Source organism: Anomaloglossus baeobatrachus, chromosome 5, assembly GCF_048569485.1.
Source record: "Anomaloglossus baeobatrachus isolate aAnoBae1 chromosome 5, aAnoBae1.hap1, whole genome shotgun sequence".
NCBI lineage: Eukaryota > Metazoa > Chordata > Amphibia > Anura > Aromobatidae > Anomaloglossus > Anomaloglossus baeobatrachus.
Genome location: NC_134357.1, coordinates 594,358,150 through 594,384,086, shown reverse-complemented (window position 1 = coordinate 594,384,086; position 25,937 = coordinate 594,358,150). Strand labels below are relative to the sequence as shown.

Below are 25,937 nucleotides of genomic sequence, written 5' to 3'. Positions count from 1 at the left end.
CACAGAGATACATAGAGGAAGGAGCAAGACCCAGCAGCACAGAGTATTTCAGGAGAGGAGAGCACTGATCTTATAGGAGGTCACAGAGATACATAGAGGAAGGAGCAGGTCCCAGCAGCACAGAGTATTTCAGGAGAGGAGAGCGCTGATCTTATAGGAGGACACAGAGATACATAGAGGAAGGAGCAGGTCCCAGCAGCACAGAGTATTTCAGGAGAAGAGAGCACTGATCTTATAGGAGGACACAGAGATACATAGAGGAAGGAGCAGGTCCCAGCAGCACAGAGTATTTCAGGAGAGGAGAGCAGTGATCTTATAGGAGGACACAGAGATACATAGAGGAAGGAGCAGGTCCCAGCAGCACAGAGTATTTCAGGAGAGGAGAGCACTGATCTTATAGGAGGACACAGAGATACAGAAGAAGGAGCAGGTCCCAGCAGCACAGAGTATTTCAGGAGAGGAGAGCACTGATCTTATAGGAGGACACAGAGATACAGAAGAAGGAGCAGGTCCCAGCAGCACAGAGTATTTCAGGAGAGGAGAGCACTGATCTTATAGGAGGACACACAGATACATAGAGGAAGGAGCAGGTCCCAGCAGCACAGAGTATTTCAGGAGAGGAGAGCACTGATCTTATAGGAGGACACACAGATACATAGAGGAAGGAGCAGGTCCCAGCAGCACAGAGTATTTCAGGAGAGGAGAGCACTGATCTTATAGGAGGACACACAGATACATAGAGGAAGGAGCAGGTCCCGGCAGCACAGAGTATTTCAGGATAGGAGAGCGCTGATCTTATAGGAGGTCACAGAGATACATAGAGGAAGGAGCAGGTCCCAGCAGCACAGAGTATTTCAGGAGAGGAGAACACTGATCTTATAGGAGGTCACAGAGATACATAGAGGAAGGAGCAGGACCCAGCAGCACAGAGTATGTCAGGAGAGGAGAGCACTGATCTTATAGGAGGTCACAGAGATACAGAGGAAGGAGCAGGTCCCAGCAGCACAGAGTATGTCAGGAGAGGAGAGCACTGATCTTATAGGAGGACACAGAGATACAGAGGAAGGAGCAGGTCCCAGCAGCACAGAGTATTTCAGGAGAGGAGAACACTGATCTTATAGGAGGACACAGAGATACATAGAGGAAGGAGCAGGACCCAGCAGCACAGAGTATCTCAGGAGAGGAGAGCGCTGATCTTATAGGAGGACACAGAGATACAGAGGAAGGAGCAGGTCCCAGCAGCACAGAGTATTTCAGGAGAGGAGAACACTGATCTTATAGGAGGACACAGAGATACATAGAGGAAGGAGCAGGACCCAGCAGCACAGAGTATTTCAGGAGAGGAGAGCACTGATCTTATAGGAGGACACAGAGATACATAGAGGAAGGAGCAGGTCCCAGCAGCACAGAGTATTTCAGGAGAGGAGAGCACTGATCTTATAGGAGGACACAGAGATACATAGAGGAAGGAGCAGGTCCCAGCAGCACAGAGTATTTCAGGAGAGGAGAGCACTGATCTTATAGGAGGACACAGAGATACATAGAGGAAGGAGCAGGTCCCAGCAGCACAGAGTATTTCAGGAGAGGAGAGCACTGATCTTATAGGAGGACACAGAGATACATAGAGGAAGGAGCAGGTCCCAGCAGCACAGAGTATTTCAGGAGAGGAGAGCGCTGATCTTATAGGAGGACACAGAGATACAGAGGAAGGAGCAGGACCCAGCAGCACAGAGTATTTCAGGAGAGGAGAGCGCTGATCTTATAGGAGGACACAGAGATACATAGAGGAAGGAGCAGGTCCCAGCAGCACAGAGTATGTCAGGAGAGGAGAGCACTGATCTTATAGGAGGACACAGAGATACAGAGGACGGAGCAGGACTCAGCAGCACAGAGTATTTCAGGAGAGGAGAGCACTGATCTTATAGGAGGACACAGAGATATATAGAGGAAGGAGCAGGTCCCAGCAGCACAGAGTATTTCAGGAGAGGAGAGCACTGATCTTATAGGATGACACAGAGATACATAGAGGAAGGAGCAGGTCCCAGCAGCACAGAGTATTTCAGGAGAGGAGAGCACTGATCTTATAGGAGGTCACAGAGATACATAGAGGAAAGAACAGGTCCCAGCAGCACAGAGTATTTCAGGAGAGGAGAACACTGATCTTATAGGAGGACACAGAGATACAGAGGAAGGAGCAGGTCCCAGCAGCACAGAGTATTTCAGGAGAGGAGAGCACTGATCTTATAGGAGGTCACAGAGATACATAGAGGAAGGAGCAGGACCCAGCAGCACAGAGTATTTCAGGAGAGGAGAGCACTGATCTTATAGGAGGTCACAGAGATACATAGAGGAAGGAGCAGGTCCCAGCAGTACAGAGTATTTCAGGAGAGGAGAGCGCTGATCTTATAGGAGGTCACAGAGATACAGAGGAAGGAGCAGGTCCCAGCAGCACAGAGTATTTCAGGAGAGGAGAGCGCTGATCTTATAGGAGGACACAGAGATACATAGAGGAAGGAGCAGGTCCCAGCAGCACAGAGTATTTCAGGAGAGGAGAGCACTGATCTTATAGGAGGACACAGAGATACATAGAGGAAGGAGCAGGACCCAGCAGCACAGAGTATTTCAGGAGAGGAGAGCACTGATCTTATAGGAGGTCACAGAGATACAGAGGAAGGAGCAGGTCCCAGCAGCACAGAGTATTTCAGGAGAGGAGAGCACTGATCTTATAGGAGGACACAGAGATACATAGAGGAAGGAGCAGGTCCCAGCAGCACAGAGTATTTCAGGAGAGGAGAGCACTGATCTTATAGGAGGTCACAGAGATACAGAGGAAGGAGCAGGTCCCAACAGCACAGAGTATTTCAGGAGAGGAGAGCGCTGATCTTATAGGAGGACACAGAGATACATAGAGGAAGGAGCAGGTCCCAGCAGCACAGAGTATTTCAGGAGAGGAGAGCACTGATCTTATAGGAGGACACAGAGATACATAGAGGAAGGAGCAGGTCCCAGCAGCACAGAGTATTTCAGGAGAGGAGAGCACTGATCTTATAGGAGGACACACAGATACATAGAGAAAGGAGCAGGTCCCAGCAGCACAGAGTATTTCAGGAGAGGAGAGCGCTGATCTTATAGGAGGACACAGAGATACATAGAGGAAGGAGCAGGTCCCAGCAGCACAGAGTATTTCAGGAGAGGAGAGCGCTGATCTTATAGGAGGTCACAGAGATACAGAGGAAGGAGCAGGTCCCAGCAGCACAGAGTATTTCAGGAGAGGAGAGCGCTGATCTTATAGGAGGACACAGAGATACATAGAGGAAGGAGCAGGTCCCAGCAGCACAGAGTATTTCAGGAGAGGAGAGCACTGATCTTATAGGAGGACACAGAGATACATAGAGGAAGGAGCAGGTCCCAGCAGCACAGAGTATTTCAGGAGAGGAGAGCACTGATCTTATAGGAGGACACACAGATACATAGAGGAAGGAGCAGGTCCCAGCAGCACAGAGTATTTCAGGAGAGGAGAGCGCTGATCTTATAGGAGGACACAGAGATACATAGAGGAAGGAGCAGGTCCCAGCAGCACAGAGTATTTCAGGAGAGGAGAGCACTGATCTTATAGGAGGACACAGAGATACATAGAGGAAGGAGCAGGTCCCAGCAGCACAGAGTATTTCAGGAGAGGAGAGCACTGATCTTATAGGAGGACACACAGATACATAGAGGAAGGAGCAGGTCCCAGCAGCACAGAGTATTTCAGGAGAGGAGAGCGCTGATCTTATAGGAGGACACAGAGATACATAGAGGAAGGAGCAGGTCCCAGCAGCACAGAGTATTTCAGGATAGGAGAGCGCTGATCTTATAGGAGGTCACAGAGATACAGAGGAAGGAGCATGTCCCAGCAGCACAGAGTATGTCAGGAGAGGAGAGCACTGATCTTATAGGAGGTCACAGAGATACATAGAGGAAGGAGCACATCCCAGCAGCACAGAGTATGTCAGGAGAGGAGAGCACTGATCTTATAGGAGGTCACAGAGATACATAGAGGAAGGAGCACATCCCAGCAGCACAGAGTATGTCAGGAGAGGAGAGCACTGATCTTATAGGAGGACACAGAGATACATAGAGGAAGGAGCAGGTCCCAGCAGCACAGAGTATTTCAGGAGAAGAGAGCGCTGATCTTATAGGAGGTCACAGAGATACATAGAGGAAGGAGCAGGTCCCAGCAGCACAGAGTATTTCAGGAGAGGAGAGCGCTGATCTTATAGGAGGACACAGAGACACATAGAGGAAGGAGCAGGTCCCAGCAGCACAGAGTATTTCAGGAGAGGGGAGCGCTGATCTTATAGGAGGTCACAGAGATACATAGAGGAAGGAGCAGGTCCCAGCAGCACAGAGTATTTCAGGAGAGGAGAACACTGATCTTATAGGAGGTCACAGAGATACATAGAGGAAGGAGCAGGTCCCAGCAGCACAGAGTATTTCAGGAGAGGAGAGCACTGATCTTATAGGAGGACACACAGATACATAGAGGAAGGAGCAGGTCCCAGCAGCACAGAGTATTTCAGGAGAGGAGAGCGCTGATCTTATAGGAGGACACAGAGATACATAGAGGAAGGAGCAGGTCCCAGCAGCACAGAGTATTTCAGGATAGGAGAGCGCTGATCTTATAGGAGGTCACAGAGATACAGAGGAAGGAGCAGGTCCCAGCAGCACAGAGTATGTCAGGAGAGGAGAGCACTGATCTTATAGGAGGTCACAGAGATACATAGAGGAAGGAGCACATCCCAGCAGCACAGAGTATGTCAGGAGAGGAGAGCACTGATCTTATAGGAGGTCACAGAGATACATAGAGGAAGGAGCACATCCCAGCAGCACAGAGTATGTCAGGAGAGGAGAGCACTGATCTTATAGGAGGACACAGAGATACATAGAGGAAGGAGCAGGTCCCAGCAGCACAGAGTATTTCAGGAGAAGAGAGCGCTGATCTTATAGGAGGTCACAGAGATACATAGAGGAAGGAGCAGGTCCCAGCAGCACAGAGTATTTCAGGAGAGGAGAGCACTGATCTTATAGGAGGACACAGAGATACATAGAGGAAGGAGCAGGTCCCAGCAGCACAGAGTATTTCAGGAGAGGAGAGCGCTGATCTTATAGGAGGACACAGAGATACGTAGAGGAAGGAGCAGGTCCCAGCAGCACAGAGTATTTCAGGAGAGGAGAGCACTGATCTTATAGGAGCACACAGAGATACAGAGGACGGAGCAGGTCCCAGCAGCACAGAGTATTTCAGGAGAGGAGAGCACTGATCTTATAGGAGGACACAGAGATACAGAGAAAGGAGCAGGTCCCAGCAGCACAGAGTATTTCAGGAGAGGAGAGCACTGATCTTATAGGAGGACACAGAGATACATAGAGGAAGGAGCAGGTCCCAGCAGCACAGAGTATTTCAGGAGAGGAGAGCACTGATCTTATAGGAGCACACAGAGATACAGAGGACGGAGCAGGTCCCAGCAGCACAGAGTATTTCAGGAGAGGAGAGCACTGATCTTATAGGAGGACACAGAGATACAGAGAAAGGAGCAGGTCCCAGCAGCACAGAGTATTTCAGGAGAGGAGAGCACTGATCTTATAGGAGGACACAGAAATACATAGAGGAAGGAGCAGGACCCAGCAGCACAGAGTATTTCAGGAGAGGAGAGCACTGATCTTATAGGAGGACACAGAGATACATAGAGGAAGGAGCAGGACCCAGCAGCACAGAGTATTTCAGGAGAGGAGAGCGCTGATCTTATAGGAGGTCACAGAGATACATAGAGGAAGGAGCAGGTCCCAGCAGCACAGAGTATTTCAGGAGAGGAGAGCACTGATCTTATAGGAGGTCACAGAGATACATAGAGGAAGGAGCAGGTCCCAGCAGCACAGAGTATTTCAGGAGAGGAGAGCACTGATCTTATAGGAGGACACAGAGATACAGAGACAGGAGTAGGTCCCAGCAGCACAGAGAATTTCAGGAGAGGAGAGCACTGATCTTATAGGCGGTCACAGATATACATAGAGGAAGGAGCAGGGCCCAGCAGCACAGAGTATTTCAGGAGAGGAGAGCACTGATCTTATAGGCGGTCACAGAGATACAGAGGAAGGAGCATGTCCCAGCAGCACAGAGTATTTCAGGAGAGGAGAGCACTGATCTTATAGGCGGTCACAGAGATACAGAGGAAGGAGCATGTCCCAGCAGCACAGAGTATTTCAGGAGAGGAGAGCACTGATCTTATAGGAGGACACAGAGATACAGAGGAAGGAGCAGGACCCAGCAGCACAGAGGATTTCAGGAGAGGAGAGCACTGATCTTATAGGAGGACACAGAGATACATAGAGGAAGGAGCAGGTCCCAGCAGCACAGAGTATTTCAGGAGAGGAGAACGCTGATCTTATAGGAGGACACAGAGATACATAGAGGAAGGAGCAGGTCCCAGCAGCACAGAGTATTTCAGGAGAGGAGAGCACTGATGTTATAGGAGGACACAGAGATACAGAGGAAGGAGCAGGTCCCAGCAGCACAGAGTATTTCAGGAGAGGAGAGCGCTGATCTTATAGGAGGACACAGAGATACATAGAGGAAGGAGCAGGACCCAGCAGCACAGAGTATTTCAGGAGAGGAGAGCGCTGATCTTATAGGGAAGATGCAAGTCATCATCGTACCCATATGTTGCTTGTATCTGCTTAAGGATCCGTGCATGGAGGATGCAGGTCGCCCCAACAGCACAGAGTATTTCAGTGATCAGTGCGCTGACCTTGTGGGGAAGGCGCCGGTTCTTATCACAGATCAGAATAATCCTCCTCTTCTTCCGCAGGTTATCGTGGGGATTGCTGTACGTGGTCTACTTCTTGGTTCTTGCGCCTGTGATCACTCTCTCCGTTTGGATATTTGTCTTTGTGGAGAGCTCCTTCGCTGTTATTCTTCTCCTCTTCTTTCTCTACGGGATATCAATGGTGGGTTACATGGGTGCTGCCATTCATGACGGATCTATACCATAGGGTCCAATAACCGCAATGATAGGGTGGAAGAATAGGACATAATTCAGTTCTGGAGGACTCGAGTCTTCCTTAATGGCTGGTATGTAATACTACATGGCTGAAACTGTTCCCCGGCAAAATTTTCTGTTTGTGACTCGTGTAGATCAAGGTCTCAGACGAGACAACCCAATGGGCATTCAGCCACAGCAAAGGCCTAAAATGGAGGATCTCCTTCTCCTGTAGGTCAAGATTCTGAAAATTAAGAGGCCACACACAGTAAGGTGCAATGAGTCAGGGGGGTCCTACGAATGGTGGGTCAAGAGAAGAGAGTAAAGCAGATGAGGCAATGCCCTTTCCAAGGTTAGGGGGTCTCAATTATCCTAGAATAGGTGGAGGCTCATTGCGCAGTCCCTTTTCCGTAACCAAACATTTTCTAACCCTTCTTCCGTTCTTGCAGGTTAGCTTCACGTTCATGTTGTGCGCCCTTTACCGGACACCTAACCATACGGTTACCGCTGGGTTCTTCGCCACGATCCTCATGAGCATCCTGAGTCTCCTACCACTGGTGAAGGTCCTGCCCAAACCTCTGGAGATCCTTCTGTGCATCTTCCCTCCGTTCGCCTTTTCTTTGGGGATCACGGAGGTAAATGTGCTCAGACGCTAATCGCTCTGTTGGACGGTCTCTGCTGGTAGACCTCCGATATGGCCACCACCTGGTTTCTGTAGACTCCTCTGCCTCATCATTGTCCTTCGTCAGAACTCTCCCATTCTGACCAACCCTTTAGGAGCGGTAATGGAGACTCAGGGCTCCAGACTGCTCCACCGAAGCCAACAGTCTGTCCTGCAAGAGCGATCGCTCACTGGTGGCTCCCAACGCCATTCTGAGGGGCCATAACTATGGGGGTGCAGGGGGTACTGCTACATCTACTCTTTGGGAGTTGACCGTTCACGACAATCCTCTTGTGGCATGAATATTACCTCTCTAAACAGCATGTGCTGTGGGAGGGGGCCCTGTTAAATGCTCAAACTTCGCCGACTGTCATGGCGGCGTTGGAATTTGTTCTGACTACAGATTCTGACACTCCGCCTGATAATATCTCTAACAAATTGGTAGTTTTTAGGAAGGCTAGCAAAACCTAATCTCTGCTAGTCTGCTTGTTAGTCACCTTTGTTCACATGTTGTGGAGGAGCCAATCATATCTGCTCCCCTCCTATATATGCTGGCTGGATCATTCCTTCTATGCCAGCTATAGTTTGGTGAGTTGTGGTGATCCAGATGCTTGTAGTACTTGTTGCTGTGAGCGGTTGTGGTGTCTTTTTGTTGCTACCTTCCTGCTCTTGCTTTTCTCCTGAGTTTCTCATTATTTGTTCATGTGAGTTTGCAGTGTTTCAGTCTGTCTTTATCTGTTTTTATATCTCACTCCTTCCCTGGATGGGAGGGGAAATCAGATTTAGTTCTGGTCAGGAGCATAGCCAGGCACAAGACTCAAGCAACTCAACCATTAGGGGTAACCTTGAAGTTCAGGATAGCCTAGTGACCCCTAGTATGAGGGACAGCAAAGGAGCCCCTGTGAATCGCTATGTGCAGTGGGACATTTAAGTCCAACTGAGCTCCTCTTGGAAACGTCTTCAGCACACCCCAAAATATCCACTTTGAGGAACGGGAGATTTACACAAATATGGTTTGTATCTGGTTTCAGAGCATCCACATGGAGAATGACTTACAGGGCGTCTTCTTCTCGGACATTGTGGGGGACTCCTGCCATATACTCGCCAGCTACATCGGCCTCCTGCTGGACTCCGTCCTCTACATCCTCCTCACCTTGTATCTCGATAAGATCCTGGCAGGTATGGTCATCTTCTATCCCAATATTCCCAAACCGAAAAACCCCTGCAAATCCTGTATCTGACCTCCTCCGCTCGAACTGGCATGGAAAGCTCTGTGAGATGAGGGTCAGGACCCTGATACTTTTCTCCGAGTTGGCGTTCATCTTGGAAGGTCTTGTTGCAGGCGTCCTCGTGATATGAAGCAGATGTTTCTTGTCCCACCAGATAAACATGGCCTGAAGCTGGAGCAGCTCTTCTTTCTGAGCCCCTCATACTGGTCAAAAGGGAAAATGACCTCGATTCCCCTGGAGACCATGGACAGAGACGGACCCGGAGCCGAAGATCATATCGAGAAGGTGCCCATTGAATTGTCAGGAAAAGAGGCCATCAGGTATCTGGGCGCAGGTGGCGGAGTCTAAAGACAAATAATCACCGAATCCAACCTAATAAAATATATAGAAATATGATGCGTAGATAATATGCCCAAGAAATATACAGTTCAAGAAGTAACAAAGTACAATAACCCAAGAACCTAGAAAGGACCTGACATAGAGGAACACATCCCATGTGTTTCGCCTAGTGGCTTTTTCAAGGTCAAAGTGTGTATTCTAAATAGCCAGTACTTCCTTATTACCAGGTGCGATCCCGTCAATAAAAGACATGAGTATCTGTGTCCTGACATTGGCCAAGATCAACAGAGATAGAGGTAGATAGAGGAACAACTCCGTGCGTTTCGCCTAGTGGCTTCTTTAGGGTCAAAGTGTGTGTCCTAAATCCCGTCAATAACGTTGGCCAAGATCAACAGAGATAGAGATAGATAGAGGAACAACTCCGTGCGTTTCGCCTAGTGGCTTCTTCAGGGTCAAGTGTGTCCTAAATCCCGCCAATAAAGTATGTGTCCTAAATCCCGTCAATAAAGACACAAGTATCTGTGTTCTGATGTTGGCCAAGATCAACAGAGATAGAGGAACAACTCCATGTGTTTCGCCTAGTGGCTTCTTCAGGGTCAAAGTGTGTGTCCTAAATAGCTAGTACTTTTTTTATTACCAGACGCGATCCTGACAATAAAAGACACGAGTATCTGTGTCCTGACGTTGGCCAAGATCAACAGAGATAGAGGTAGATAGGGGAACAACCCCATGTGTTCGCCTAGTGGCTTCTTTAGGGTCAAAGTGTGAGTCCTAAATCCCGTCAATAAAGACACAAGTATCTGTGTTCTGATGTTGGCCAAGATCAACAGAGATAGAGGAACAACTCCATGTGTTTCGCCTAGTGGCTTCTTCAGGGTCAAAGTGTGTGTCCTAAATAGCTAGTACTTTTTTATTACCAGACGCGATCCTGACAATAAAAGACACGAGTATCTGTGTCCTGACGTTGGCCAAGATCAACAGAGATAGAGGTAGATAGGGGAACAACCCCATGTGTTTCGCCTAGTGGCTTCTTCAGGGTCAAAGTGTGAGTCCTAAATCCCGTCAATAAAGACACGAGTATCTGGTGCCTGACATTGGCCAAGATCAACAGAGATAGAGGTAGATAGGGGAACAACCCCATGTGTTTCGCCTAGTGGCTTCTTCAGGGTCAAAGTGTGTGTCCTAAATCCCGTCAATAAAGACACGAGTATCTGTGTCCTGACATTGGCCAAGATCAACAGAGATAGAGGTAGATAGAGGAACAACTCCATGCGTTTCGCCTAGTGGCTTCTTCAGGGTCAAGTGTGTGTCCTAAATCCCGTCAATAAAGCCAAAAGTATCTTTGTTCTGATTTTGGCCAAGATCAACAGAGATAGAGGTAGATAGGGGAACAACCCCATGTGTTTCACTTAGTGGCTTCTTTAGGGTCAAAGTGTGTGTCCTAAATCCCATCCATAAAGTGTGTGTCCTAAATCCCGTCAATAAAGACACAAGCATCTGTGTTCTGACGTTTGCCAAGATCAACAGAGATAGAGGAACAACTCCATGTGTTTCGCCTACTGGCTTCTTCAGGGTCAAAGTGTGTGTCCTAAATAGCTAGTACTTTTTTATTACCAGACGCGATGCTGACAATAAAAGACACGAGTATCTGTGTCCTGACGTTGGCCAAGATCAACAGAGATAGAGGTAGATAGGGGAACAACCCTATTTGTTTCACCTAGTGGCTTCTTCAGGGTCAAAGTGTGAGTCCTAAATCCCGTCAATAAAGACACGAGTATCTGTGTCCTGACGTTGGCCAAGATCAACAGAGATAGAGGTAGATAGGGGAACAACCCCATGTGTTCGCCTAGTGGCTTCTTTAGGGTCAAAGTGTGAGTCCTAAATCCCGTCAATAAAGATACGAGTATCTGGTGCCTGACATTGGCCAAGATCAACATAGATAGAGGTAGATAGGGGAACAACACCATGTGTTTCGCCTAGAAGGTCAAAGTGTGTGTCCTAAATCCCATCAATAAAGTGTGTGTCCTAAATCCCGTCAATAAAGACACAAGTATCTGTGTTCTGACGTTGGCCAAGATCAACAGAGATAGAGGAACAACTCCATGTGTTTCGCCCAGTGGCTTCTTCAGGGTCAAAGTGTGTGTCCTAAATCCCGTCAATAAAGACAAAAGTATCTTTGTTCTGATTTTGGCCAAGATCAACAGAGATAGAGGTAGATAGGGGAACAACCCCATGTGTTTCGCCTAGTGGCTTCTTCAGGGTCAAAGTGTGTGTCCTAAATAGCTAGAACATTTTTATTACCAGACGCGATCCTGACAATAAAAGACACAAGTATCTGTGTCCTGACGTTGGCCAAGATCAACAGAGATAGAGGTAGATAGGGGAACAATCCCCATGTGTTTCGCCTAGTGGCTTCTTCAGGGTTCCGTCAATAAAGACACAAGTATCTGTGTCCTGATGTTGGCCAAGATCAACAGAGATAGAGTGATTTGTCTCCTGGATAATGTCTCTTTGTCACTTTCTGCAGGCTTAATAAAGTTAAGAAAATCTTCAGCAGCAGAGACAACACGACCAAAGCCTTAAGAGGTGAGTAGTTTGTTAAGCAATGACGACTTATACTAACTCACTATTTATCCTTTCTTTCAGGAGATCTTGATTGTGCTTGCTGTGGGGTTGCCATAGCAACCCCAAAGCAAGCACAATGGGATCTTCATATCTAGTGCCTGTGATCAGCCTTCAGCTCATGGATCTCGGTTGTTATATATACAGATTATCACATCCTATACATAATCAGATTTGTGATCTCTCCCCCCCCAGATCTGGATTTGGAGGTATATGAAGGACAAATAACAGCGCTGCTCGGTCACAGCGGAGCCGGAAAGACAACACTGCTGAATATACTGAGCGGGATGAGCAAAGCGACTGCTGGTGAGATAGACTACTCCTCACACATGACTGACATCACTCTGTGCCACCACCACCAGGAGAACACGAAAAGACTTCCCAAGAAGGATTCTTTACAGTCAAAGCAGGGAACCAGGGGTCTTCATTCCACCTTAAAGTGATCTGATTCTTGTTTTTGTCCTCTGTTGTAAAGGATCGGCCTCCATCTACAGCCATGACCTCCAGGACAGGCAGAACACACTCGGATTTTGCCCGCAGTTTGATGTGAAGTTTGATTTTTTAACCGTGAGGGAAAATCTGGAAATTTTCTCCATGATTAAGGGCATCGCTCCTCGAGAAGTGAATTCGGAGGTAGGCGCTGTCTGTAAAACACGTGTCTGTCTACAGCGGGGGCCACGTTACACTCCGGCTCCTATTACACGTTCCGCTCGTTCTTCCATGTTCTAGGTGATGAAGGTCATAACTGACCTGGATATGAACAATATGGAGGACACCGAAGCCTGCGAGCTCAGCGGGGGGCAGAGGCGGAGGTTGACCCTTGCGATCGCACTGTTGGGAAATCCTGAGGTAATGAGGCCTCATTGGGGGTTTTCTCATGATGCGTCCATTTCTTGTCATTTTTGTTATCATGGCCACTATTATAGGGAGTGGCATGTCTTCCTTCCACCCTTGAGTTCCACATATGCTATTATAGGGCGTGGCATGTCTTCCTTCCACCCTTGAGTTCCACATATGCTATTATAGGGTGTGGCATGTCTTCCTTCCACCCTTGGGTTCCACATATACTATTATAGGGTGTGGCATGTCTTCCTTCCACCCTTGAGTTCCACATATGCTATTATAGGGCGTGGCATGTCTTCCTTCCACCCTTGAGTTCCACATATACTATTATAGGGAGTGGCATGTCTTCCTTCCACCCTTGAGTTCCACATATGCTATTATAGGGCGTGGCATGTCTTCCTTCCACCCTTGAGTTCCACATATGCTATTATAGGGCGTGGCATGTCTTCCTTCCACCCTTGAGTTCCACATATGCTATTATAGGGCGTGGCATGTCTTCCTTCCACCCTTGAGTTCCACATATACTATTATAGGGAGTGGCATGTCTTCCTTCCACCCTTGGGTTCCACATATACTATTATAGGGCGCGGCATGTCTTCCTTCCACCCTTGAGTTCCACATATGCTATTATAGGGTGTGGCATGTCTTCCTTCCACCCTTGGGTTCCACATATACTATTATAGGGCGTGGCATGTCTTCCTTCCACCCTTGAGTTCCACATATGCTATTATAGGGTGTGGCATGTCTTCCTTCCACCCTTGGGTTCCACATATGCTATTATAGGGTGTGGCATGTCTTCCTTCCACCCTTGAGTTCCACATATGCTATTATAGGGCGTGGCATGTCTTCCTTCCACCCTTGAGTTCCACATATACTATTATAGGGAGTGGCATGTCTTCCTTCCACCCTTGGGTTCCACATATACTATTATAGGGAGTGGCATGTCTTCCTTCCACCCTTGAGTTCCACATATGCTATTATAGGGTGTGGCATGTCTTCCTTCCACCCTTGGGTTCCACATATACTATTATAGGGAGTGGCATGTCTTCCTTCCACCCTTGGGTTCCACATATGCTATTATAGGGTGTGGCATGTCTTCCTTCCACCCTTGAGTTCCACATATACTATTATAGGGAGTGGCATGTCTTCCTTCCACCCTTGAGTTCCACATATGCTATTATAGGGCGTGGCATGTCTTCCTTCCACCCTTGAGTTCCACATATGCTATTATAGGGTGTGGCATGTCTTCCTTCCACCCTTGAGTTCCACATATGCTATTATAGGGCGTGGCATGTCTTCCTTCCACCCTTGAGTTCCACATATGCTATTTTTACTTGTGTCTTTCTCAGGTTCTTCTACTCGATGAACCCACCTCTGGTCTAGACCCGTTCTCTAGGCATCAGGTGTGGTCCACCTTAAAGGAACGTAAAGCCAATCGGGTCACTCTCTTCAGCACACAATTCATGGATGAGGCGGACATCCTCGCTGGTAGGAGATTACACAACTATTCCAAAAATATTGAAACAGTGTTAGGTTGGCTAACCAGATGGCTGTGTTGGGGCGGCTCACCTGATGGTAGTGTTGGGGTGGCTTGCCTGATGGCTGTGTTGGGGCGGCTTGCCTGATGGCTGTGTTGGGGCGGCTTGCCTGATGGCTGTGTTGGGGTGGCCCGCCTGATGGCTGTGTTGGGGCGGCTTGCCTGATGGCTGTGTTGGGGCGGCTTGCCTGATGGCTGTGTTGGGGTGACTCGCCTGATGGCTGTGTTGGGGTGGCCCGCCTGATGGCAGTGTTGGGGCGGCTTGCCTGATGGCAGTGTTGGGGTGACTCGCCTGATGGCTGTGTTGGGGTGGCCCGCCTGATGGCAGTGTTGGGGCGGCTTGCCTGATGGCAGTGTTGGGGCGGCTTGCCTGATGGCAGTGTTGGGGCGGCTCACCTGATGGCAGTGTTGGGGCGGCTTGCCTGATGGCAGTGTTGGGGCGGCTTGCCTGATGGTAGTGTTGGGGCGGCTCACCTGATGGTAGTGTTGGGGCGGCTCGCCTGATGGTAGTGTTGGGGCGGCTCGCCTGATGGTAGTGTTGGGGCGATTTGCCTGATGGTAGTGTTTAGGTGACTCGCCTGATGGCAGTGTTGGGGCGGCTTGCCTGATGGCAGTGTTGGGGCGGCTTGCCTGATGGTAGTGTTGGGGCGGCTCACCTGATGGTAGTGTTGGGGCGGCTCGCCTGATGGTAGTGTTGGGGCGGCTCGCCTGATGGTAGTGTTGGGGCGATTTGCCTGATGGTAGTGTTTAGGTGACTCGCCTGATGGCTGTGTTGGGGCGGCTTGCCTGATGGCAGTGTTGGGGCGGCTTGCCTGATGGCAGTGTTGGGGCGGCTTGCCTGATGGCAGTGTTGGGGTGACTCGCCTGATGGCTGTGTTGGGGTGGCCCGCCTGATGGCAGTGTTGGGGCGGCTTGCCTGATGGCAGTGTTGGGGCGGCTTGCCTGATGGCAGTGTTGGGGCGGCTCACCTGATGGCAGTGTTGGGGCGGCTTGCCTGATGGCAGTGTTGGGGCGGCTTGCCTGATGGTAGTGTTGGGGCGGCTCACCTGATGGTAGTGTTGGGGCAGCTCGCCTGATGGTAGTGTTGGGGCGGCTCGCCTGATGGTAGTGTTGGGGCGATTTGCCTGATGGTAGTGTTTAGGTGACTCGCCTGATGGCAGTGTTGGGGCGGCTTGCCTGATGGCAGTGTTGGGGCGGCTTGCCTGATGGCAGTGTTGGGGCGGCTTGCCTGATGGTAGTGTTTAGGTGACTCGCCTGATGGCTGTGTTGGGGTGACTCGCCTGATGGCTGTGTTGGGGTGGCCCGCCTGATGGTAGTGTTGGGGCGGCTCACCTGATGGTTGTGTTGGGGTGGCTTGCCTGATGGTAGTGTTTAGGTGACTCGCCTGATGGCTGTGTTGGGGTGACTCGCCTGATGGCTGTGTTGGGGCGGCTTGCCTGATGGCTGTGTTGGGGTGGCCCGCCTGATGGCAGTGTTGGGGCGGCTCACCTGATGGCAGTGTTGGGGCGGCTTGCCTGATGGCAGTGTTGGGGCGGCTTGCCTGATGGTAGTGTTGAGGCGACTCACCTGATGGCTGTGTTGAGGCGACTCGCCTGATGGCTGTGTTGGGGTGGCTCGCCTGATGGCTGTGTTGGGGTGACTCGCCTGATGGCTGTGTTGGGGTGGCTTGCCTGATGGCTATGTTGGGGTGGCTTGCCTGATGGTAGTGTTGAGGCGACTCGCCTGATGGCTGTGTTGGGGAGGCTTGCCTGATGGCTGTCTTGGGGTGGCTTGCCTGATGACAATGTTGGTGTGGCTTGCCTGATGGTAGTGTTGGGGTGGCTTGCCCGATAGCTGTGTTGGGGTGGCCCGCCTGATGGCAGTGTTGGGGCGGCTTGCCTGATGGCTGTCTTGGGGTGGCTTGCCTGATGACAATGTTGGTGTGGCTTGCCTGATGGTAGTGTTGGGGTGGCTTGCCTGATAGCTGTGTTGGGGTGGCCCGCCTGATGGCTGTGTTGGGGAGGCTTGCCTGATGGCTGTCTTGGGGTGGCTTGCCTGATGACAATGTTGGTGTGGCTTGCCTGATAGCTGTGTTGGGGTGGCCCGCCTGATGGCTGTGTTGGGGTGGCTTGCCTGATGGCTGTGTTGGGGTGGCCCGCCTGATGGCTGTGTTGGGGTGACTCGCCTGATGGCAGTGTTGGGGTGACTCGCCTGATGGCTGTGTTGGGGCGGCTTGCCTGATGGCTATGTTGGGGTGGCTTGCCTGATGGCTGTGTTGGGGTGACTCGCCTGATGGCTGTGTTGGGGAGGCTTGCCTGATGGCTGTCTTGGGGTGGCTTGCCTGATGACAATGTTGGTGTGGCTTGCCTGATGGTAGTGTTGGGGTGGCTTGCCCGATAGCTGTGTTGGGGTGGCCCGCCTGATGGCTTTGTTGGGGAGGCTTGCCTGATGGCTGTCTTGGGGTGGCTTGCCTGATGACAATGTTGGTGTGGCTTGCCTGATGGTAGTGTTGGGGTGGCTTGCCTGATAGCTGTGTTGGGGTGGCCCGCCTGATGGCTGTGTTGGGGAGGCTTGCCTGATGGCTGTCTTGGGGTGGCTTGCCTGATGACAATGTTGGTGTGGCTTGCCTGATAGCTGTGTTGGGGTGGCCCGCCTGATGGCAGTGTTGGGGCGGCTTGCCTGATAGCTGTGTTGGGGTGGCCCGCCTGATGGTAGTGTTGGGGCGGCTTGCCTTATGGTAGTGTTGGGGTGGCTTGCCTGATGGATGTTTTGGGGTGGCTCGCCTGAAGGCTTTGTTGAGGTGGCTTGCTTGATGGCTGTGTTGGGGTGGCTTGCCTGATGGCTGTGTTTAGGTGACTCACCTGATGGCTGTGTTGAGGTGGCTTGCTTGATGGCTGTGTTGGGGTGGCTTGCCTGATGGCTGTGTTTAGGCGACTCACCCGATGGCTGTATTGGGGTGGCTTGCCTGATGGCTGTGTTGAGGCGACTCGCCTGATGGCTGTGTTGGGGTGGCTTGCCTGATGGTAGTGTTGAGGCGACTCGCTTGATGGCTGTGTTGGGGTGGCTTGCCTGATGGCTGTGTTTAGGTGACTCACCTGATGGCTGTGTTGGGGTGGCTTGCCTGATGGTAGTGTTGAGGCGACTCGCCTGATGCCTGTGTTGGGGTGTCTTGCCTGATGGTAGTGTTGAGGCGACTCGCCTGATGGCTGTGTTGGGGTGGCTCGCCTGATGGTAGTGTTGAGGCGACTCGCTTGATGGCTGTGTTGGGGTGGCTTGCCTGATGGCTGTGTTTAGGTGACTCACCTGATGGCTGTGTTGGGGTGGCTTGCCTGATGGTAGTGTTGAGGCGACTCGCCTGATGGCTGTGTTGGGGTGGCTTGCCTGTTGGTAGTGTTTAGGTGACTCACCTGATGGCTGTGTTGGGGTGGCTTGCCTGATGGCTGTGTTTAGGCGACTCACCTGATGGCTGTATTGGGGTGGCTTGCCTGATGGTAGTGTTGAGGCGACTCGCCTGATGGCTGTGTTGGGGTGGCCTGCCATATGCCGGTATTACCGCAATTTCCCACAGTTTAAAAAAAATACAAACCCGTTGAAAATCCCAGTGAGGCGCATGCATTATTTTCTGGCGTTTCAGCTACACCTGGACGTGTGATTACGCCATTTTGGGGAGATTTCTAGGTTCTCACAATCTGCAGCTTTCCTGTATGTTTCTGTCTCCAGATCGCAAAGTGGTCCTCTCCAGAGGAATGGTGAAATGTGTCGGATCCTCCTTGTTTCTGAAAAGAAGATGGGGGGTGGGCTACCACCTGCGGTAAGCACTATGCCATTGTAGTTTCTGGAGTCTGTGGTCATCTTGTCTTACCCCATGACGTCAGTACAGAGGTGGGAAATTTGGGGCCTTCAGGTCATTGAATCTTGTGCCGTTCTTGACTTTCGTTCTTTGCAGGATGCAGGTGTCTCCATCCTGTAATCCAGACGCCATCACTTCGCTCGTGCAAGAACACGTGTCTAGAGCCAAACTCAGCACCCGGAACGTGGAGGACGTCACCTTCACCCTGCCCTTCGACCAGATGGACGCATTTCCAGGTTTAGTAGAGAACTCTTGTTACAGAGTTTTGCACAAACTTCGCTGACTGTCATGGCGGCGTCAGTCTCTGTTCAGATTGCAGATTCTGACTCTCCGCCCAATGTTTTCTCTGGTGTCTGGGATCAACACAGGCAGACTCAGGCATCGACCTGCTGTGCGCTGATTCATAGGAAGGCTAGTAAGAGTTAATCTCTGCTGTTCTGCTTGCTCCTTTAATCACATGTTGTGGGGAGACCTATTACATCTGCTCCCCTCCTATTTATGCTGGTGGAATCCTCCTACCCATGCCAGCTACAGTTTATTCTTTGTTGGTCTGTGAAGTGTGGTGTCCCAGACTTACTGGAGATGGTTATGCTCATTGTTTGGAGCGGTTGTGGAGTTTACCCGAGTTGTTTTGTAGCTTCCCTCCTGCTCTTGTTTTTCCTCCTGAATCTCTTATTATCTTTACCTTTGTGTGTGATATGTGAATATTTATACTTCTAATTCCCCCAGCTCTGTTCTCTCACCTGGATGAGCTCGTGGGTTCAGACATTGTAAGTTATGGGGTGTCGATCACCACGCTGGACGACGTCTTCCTGAAGCTGGAGGGAGAGGAGGAGATCGAAAAAGGAGGTAACTGTGTCCATGATACATTAAGTCTAAGATAGTAGATATGTTAAGAACATCCCTTGTGGTCTCAGGTAGTATATAGGCTAATGTTAACACCCTTGGTGGTCTAGGCTAGTAGATTGGTTAATGATAACAACCCTGGTGGTCTAGGGTGGAAGATAGGTTAATAAAAACAACCATAGTGGTCTCAGGTGTTAGATGGGTTATAGATATCATTCCTAGTTGAGTAGGATAATAGATGGGTTACGATAACATCTGTGATGGTGTAGGGTAGCAGATGGGTTAGAGATAACACCCTTGATGGTTTAGGGTACTAAAAGAGTAATGGTAACATAATTGGCGGTCTAGAGTAGTGGAAAAGTCATGAAGAGGTAAATGATAAAAGCCTGGTTGATCTAGGAAGATGAAACAGATATAAAGAGATTAAGGGTAATACCCCTGGTGGTCTAGGGTAGTAGACGAGTCAATGATAACATAAATGTAGGGAAGTAGATGAGTTAGAGATAATATTCCGGCTGGTCTAGGGTAGCACAAGATTAGTGAAGGGGTTGATGGTAACATCATTGTTGGTCCAGGGTATTGGGGAGGGGTGTAGATAGGAGATGGTTTTTATGGAAATCTTTTTTTTTATGATCAGATTATGGTGTTTTTGACCGTGAACAAAATGAAGATGAGAGCATAGAGCCATCCTCGGAGGTGCAGGATTCGGATCTACTAATGTCAGAATCCGGTGTCGTCACTCTTCATGGAATGGCCCTGTGGAGGCAGCAGGTGCTGACGGTGGCACGGATCCGCTTCCTGAAGCTAAAGAAAGGGATGATAAGCATTCGATCCATGTGAGTCCCTCCGATCATCCCTTGTGTTCCATCCATGTGAGTCCCTCTGATCATCCCTTGTATTCGATCCATGTGAGTCCCTCCGATCATCCCTTGTATTCTATCCATGTGAGTCCCTCCGATCATCCCTTGTATTCGATCCATGTGAGTCCCTCCGATCATCCCTTGTATTCGATCCATGTGAGTCCCTCCGATCATCCCTTGTATTCGATCCATGTGAGTCCCTCCGATCATCCCTTGTATTCTATCCATGTGAGTCCCTCCGATCATCCCTTGTATTCGATCCATGTGAGTCCCTCTGATCATCCCTTGTATTCGATCCATGTGAGTCCCTCCGATCATCCCTTGTATTCTATCCATGTGAGTCCCTCCGATCATCCCTTGTATTCGATCCATGTGAGTCCCTCCGATCATCCCTTGTATTCTATCCATGCGAGTCCCTCCGATCATCCCTTGTATTCGATCCATGTGAGTCCCTCCGATCATCCCTTGTATTAGATCCATGTGAGTCCCTCCCATCATCCCTTGTATTCGATCCATGTGAGTCCCTCCGATCATCCCTTGTATTAGATTCATGTGAGTCCCTACGATCATCCCTTGTATTCGATCCATGTGAGTCCCTCCGATCATCCCTTGTATTCGATCCATGTGAGTCCCTCCGATCATCCCTTGTATTCGATCCATGTGAGTCCCTCCGATCATCCCTTGTATTAGATTCATGTGAGTCCCTACGATCATCCCTTGTATTCGATCCATGTGAGTCCCTCCGATCATCCCTTGTATTCGATCCATGTGAGTCCCTCCGATCATCCCTTGTATTCGATCCATGTGAGTCCCTCCGATCATCACTTGTATTCGATCCATGTGAGTCCCTCCGATCATCCCTTGTATTCGATCCATGTGAGTCCCTCCGATCATCCCTTGTATTCGATCCATGTGAGTCCCTCCGATCATCCCTTGTATTCAATCCATGTGAGTCCCTCCGATCATCCCTTGTATTCGATCCATGTGAGTCCCTCCGATCATCCCTTGCATTCGATCCATGTGACTCCCTCCGATCATCCCTTGCATTCGATCCATGTGAGTCCCTCCGATCATCCCTTGCATTCGATCCATGTGAGTCCCTCCGATCATCCCTTGTATTCGATCCATGTGAGTCCCTCCGATCATCCCTTGTAGTCGATCCATGTGAATCCCTCCGATCATCCCTTGTATTCTATCCATGTGAGTCCCTCCGATCATCCCTTGTATTCTATCCATGTAAATCCCTACAATCATCCCTTGTGCTCTATCCATGTGAGTTCCTCCGATCATCCCTTGTGTTCTATCCATGTGAGTCCCTCCAATCATCCCTTGTGTTCTATCCATATGAGTCCCTCCGATCATCCCTTGTATTTGATGCATGTGAGTCCCTCCGATCATCCCTTGTGTTCTATCCATGTGAGTTCCTCCGATCATCCCTTGTGTTCTATCCATGTGAGTCCCTCCGATCATCCCTTGTGTTCTATCCATGTGAGTCCCTCCGATCATCCCTTGTATTAGATCCATGTGAGTCCCTCCGATCATCCCTTGTATTCGATCCATGTGAGTCCCTCCGATCATCGCTTGTATTCGATCCATGTGAGTCCCTCCGATCATCCCTTGTATTCTATCCATGTGAGTCCCTCCGATCATCCCTTGTATTCGAGCCATGTGACTCCCTCCGATCATCCCTTGTATTAGATTCATGTAAGTCCCTCCGATCATCCCTTGTATTCGATCCATGTGAGTCCCTCCGATCATCCCTTGTATTAGATCCATGTGAGTCCCTCCGATCATCCCTTGTATTAGATCCATGTGAGTCCCTCCGATCATCCCTTGTATTCGATCCATGTGAGTCCCTCCGATCATCGCTTGTGTTCTATCCATGTGAGTCCCTCCGATCATCCCTTGTATTCGATCCATGTGAGTCCCTCCGATCGTCCCTTGTATTCAATCCATGTGAGTCCCTCCAATCATCCATTGTGTTCTATCCATGTGAGTCCCTCCGATCATCCCTTGTATTCGATCCATGTGAGTCCCCCTGATCATCCCTTGTGTTCGATCTATGTGAGTCCCTCCGATCATCCCTTGTATTCGATCCATGTGAGTCCCTCCGATCATCCCTTGTATTCGATCCATGTGAGTCCCTCCGATCATCACTTGTATTCGATCCATGTGAGTCCCTCCGATCATCCCTTGTATTAGATCCATGTGAGTCCCTCCGATCATCGCTTGTGTTCTATCCATGTGAGTCCCTCCGATCATCCCTTGTATTCGAGCCATGTGACTCCCTCCGATCATCCCTTGTATTAGATTCATGTGAGTCCCTCCGATCATCCCTTGTATTCGATCCATGTGAGTCCCTCCGATCATCCCTTGTGTTCGATCCATGTGAGTCCCTCCGATCATCCCTTGTATTAGATCCATGTGAGTCCCTCCGATCATCCCTTGTATTAGATCCATGTGAGTCCCTCCGATCATCCCTTGTATTAGATCCATGTGAGTCCCTCTGATCATCCCTTGTATTAGATCCATGTGAGTCCCTCCGATCATCCGTTGTATTAGATCCATGTGAGTCCCTCCGATCATCCCTTGTATTCGATCCATGTGAGTCCCTCCGATCATCCCTTGTATTCGATCCATGAGAGTCCCTCTGATCATCCCTTGTGTTCTATCCATGTGAGTCCCTCCGATCATCCCTTGTATTCGAGCCATGTGACTCCCTCCGATCATCCCTTGTATTAGATTCATGTAAGTCCCTCCGATCATCCCTTGTATTCGATCCATGTGAGTCCCTCCGATCATCCCTTGTATTCGATCCATGTGAGTCCCTCCGATCATCCCTTGTATTAGATCCATGTGAGTCCCTCCGATCATCCCTTGTATTCCATCCATGTGAGTCCCTCCGATCATCCCTTGTATTAGATCCATGTGAGTCCCTCCGATCATCCCTTGTATTCGATCTATGTGAGTCCCTTGGATCATCCCTTGTATTTGATCCATGTGAGTCCCTCTGATCATCCCTTGTATTCGATCCATGTGAGTCCCTCCGATCATCACTTGTATTCGATCTATGTGAGTCCCTCGGATCATCCCTTGTATTTGATCCATGTGAGTCCCTCCGATCATCCCTTGTATTCGATCTATGTGAGTCCCTTGGATCATCCCTTGTATTCGATCCATGTGAGTCCCTCTGATCATCCCTTGTATTCGATCCATGTGAGTCCCTTGGATCATCCCTTGTATTCGATCCATGTGAGTCCCTCCGATCATCCCTTGTATTCGATCCATGTGAGTCCCTCCGATCATCACTTGTATTCGATCCATGTGAGTCCCTCCGATCATCCCTTGTATTAGATCCATGTGAGTCCCTCCGATCATCGCTTGTGTTCTATCCATGTGAGTCCCTCCGATCATCCCTTGTATTCGAGCCATGTGACTCCCTCCGATCATCCCTTGTATTAGATTCATGTGAGTCCCTCCGATCATCCCTTGTATTCGATCCATGTGAGTCCCTCCGATCATCCCTTGTGTTCGATCCATGTGAGTCCCTCCGATCATCCCTTGTATTAGATCCATGTGAGTCCCTCCGATCATCCCTTGTATTAGATCCATGTGAGTCCCTCCGATCATCCCTTGTATTAGATCCATGTGAGTCCCTCTGATCATCCCTTGTATTAGATCCATGTGAGTCCCTCCGATCATCCGTTGTATTAGATCCATGTGAGTCCCTCCGATCATCCCTTGTATTCGATCCATGTGAGTCCCTCCGATCATCCCTTGTATTCGATCCATGAGAGTCCCTCTGATCATCCCTTGTGTTCTATCCATGTGAGTCCCTCCGATCATCCCTTGTATTCGAGCCATGTGACTCCCTCCGATCATCCCTTGTATTAGATTCATGTAAGTCCCTCCGATCATCCCTTGTATTCGATCCATGTGAGTCCCTCCGATCATCCCTTGTATTCGATCCATGTGAGTCCCTCCGATCATCCCTTGTATTAGATCCATGTGAGTCCCTCCGATCATCCCTTGTATTCCATCCATGTGAGTCCCTCCGATCATCCCTTGTATTAGATCCATGTGAGTCCCTCCGATCATCCCTTGTATTCGATCTATGTGAGTCCCTTGGATCATCCCTTGTATTTGATCCATGTGAGTCCCTCTGATCATCCCTTGTATTCGATCCATGTGAGTCCCTCCGATCATCACTTGTATTCGATCTATGTGAGTCCCTCGGATCATCCCTTGTATTTGATCCATGTGAGTCCCTCCGATCATCCCTTGTATTCGATCTATGTGAGTCCCTTGGATCATCCCTTGTATTCGATCCATGTGAGTCCCTCTGATCATCCCTTGTATTCGATCCATGTGAGTCCCTTGGATCATCCCTTGTATTCGATCCATGGAGTCCCTCCGATCATCACTTGTATTCGATCTATGTGAGTCCCTCGGATCATCCCTTGTATTTGATCCATGTGAGTCCCTCCAATCATCACTTGTATTCGATCTATGTGAGTCCCTCGGATCATCACTTGTATTCGACCCATGTGAGTCCCTCCGATCATCGCTTGTATTCGATCCATGTGAGTCCCTCCGATCATCACTTGTATTCAATCCATGTGAGTCCCTCCGATCATCCCTTGTGTTCGATCCATGTGAGTCCCTCCGATCATCCCTTGTATTAGATTTATGTGAGTCCCTCCGATCATCCCTTGTATTCGATCCATGTGAGTCCCTCCGATCCTCCCTTGTATTCGATCCATGCGAGTCCCTCCGATCATCGCTTGTGTTCTATCCATGTGAGTCCCTCCGATTATCCCTTGTATTAGATCCATGTGAGTCCCTCCGATCATCCCTTGTGTTCTATCCATGTGAGTCCCTCCGATCATCCCTTGTATTAGATTTATGTGTGTCCCTCTGATCATCCCTTGTATTCGATCCATGTGAGTCCCTCCGATCATCCCTTGTATTAGATCCATGTGAGTCCCTCCGATCATCCCTTGTATTCGATCCATGTGAGTCCCTACGATCATCCCTTGTATTCGATCCATGTGAGTCCCTCCGATCATCCCTTGTATTCGATCCATGTGAGTCCCTCCGATCATCCCTTGTATTCGATCCATGTGAGTCCCTCCGATCATCCCTTGTATTAGATTCATGTGAGTCCCTACGATCATCCCTTGTATTCGATCCATGTGAGTCCCTCCGATCATCCCTTGTATTCGATCCATGTGAGTCCCTCCGATCATCCCTTGTATTCGATCCATGTGAGTCCCTCCGATCATCACTTGTATTCGATCCATGTGAGTCCCTCCGATCATCCCTTGTATTCGATCCATGTGAGTCCCTCCGATCATCCCTTGTATTCGATCCATGTGAGTCCCTCCGATCAGCCCTTGTATTCGATCCATGTGAGTCCCTCCGATCATCCCTTGTATTCGATCCATGTGAGTCCCTCCGATCATCCCTTGCATTCGATCCATGTGACTCCCTCCGATCATCCCTTGCATTCGATCCATGTGAGTCCCTCCGATCATCCCTTGCATTCGATCCATGTGAGTCCCTCCGATCATCCCTTGTATTCGATCCATGTGAGTCCCTCCGATCATCCCTTGTATTCGATCCATGTGAATCCCTCCGATCATCCCTTGTATTCTATCCATGTGAGTCCCTACGATCATCCCTTGTATTCTATCCATGTAAATCCCTACAATCATCCCTTGTGCTCTATCCATGTGAGTTCCTCCGATCATCCCTTGTGTTCTATCCATGTGAGTCCCTCCAATCATCCCTTGTGTTCTATCCATATGAGTCCCTCCGATCATCCCTTGTATTTGATGCATGTGAGTCCCTCCGATCATCCCTTGTGTTCTATCCATGTGAGTTCCTCCGATCATCCCTTGTGTTCTATCCATGTGAGTCCCTCCGATCATCCCTTGTGTTCTATCCATGTGAGTCCCTCCGATCATCCCTTGTATTAGATCCATGTGAGTCCCTCCGATCATCCCTTGTATTCGATCCATGTGAGTCCCTCCGATCATCGCTTGTATTCGATCCATGTGAGTCCCTCCGATCATCCCTTGTATTCTATCCATGTGAGTCCCTCCGATCATCCCTTGTATTCGAGCCATGTGACTCCCTCCGATCATCCC

At 49.7% G+C, this 25,937-nt stretch overlaps 1 protein-coding gene across 3 annotated transcripts in view; it reads left to right on the top strand.

Moving 5' to 3' along the window:
- The window catches only part of LOC142312523 (ABC-type organic anion transporter ABCA8-like), a 150,414-nt gene that overhangs the window by 80,891 nt on the left and 43,586 nt on the right, over positions 1 to 25,937 (top strand). For all 3 annotated transcript variants that reach the window (XM_075351491.1, XM_075351492.1, XM_075351493.1), the window contains exons 7-19: positions 6,849 to 6,987; positions 7,469 to 7,654; positions 8,712 to 8,859; positions 9,064 to 9,229; positions 11,776 to 11,834; positions 12,066 to 12,176; positions 12,346 to 12,503; positions 12,600 to 12,719; positions 14,063 to 14,201; positions 17,950 to 18,040; positions 18,176 to 18,315; positions 18,809 to 18,928; positions 19,563 to 19,761. In XM_075351491.1, coding sequence (XP_075207606.1) covers positions 6,849 to 6,987; positions 7,469 to 7,654; positions 8,712 to 8,859; positions 9,064 to 9,229; positions 11,776 to 11,834; positions 12,066 to 12,176; positions 12,346 to 12,503; positions 12,600 to 12,719; positions 14,063 to 14,201; positions 17,950 to 18,040; positions 18,176 to 18,315; positions 18,809 to 18,928; positions 19,563 to 19,761 — 1,776 coding nt within the window. The remainder of the gene's footprint in view (positions 1 to 6,848; positions 6,988 to 7,468; positions 7,655 to 8,711; positions 8,860 to 9,063; positions 9,230 to 11,775; positions 11,835 to 12,065; positions 12,177 to 12,345; positions 12,504 to 12,599; positions 12,720 to 14,062; positions 14,202 to 17,949; positions 18,041 to 18,175; positions 18,316 to 18,808; positions 18,929 to 19,562; positions 19,762 to 25,937) is intronic.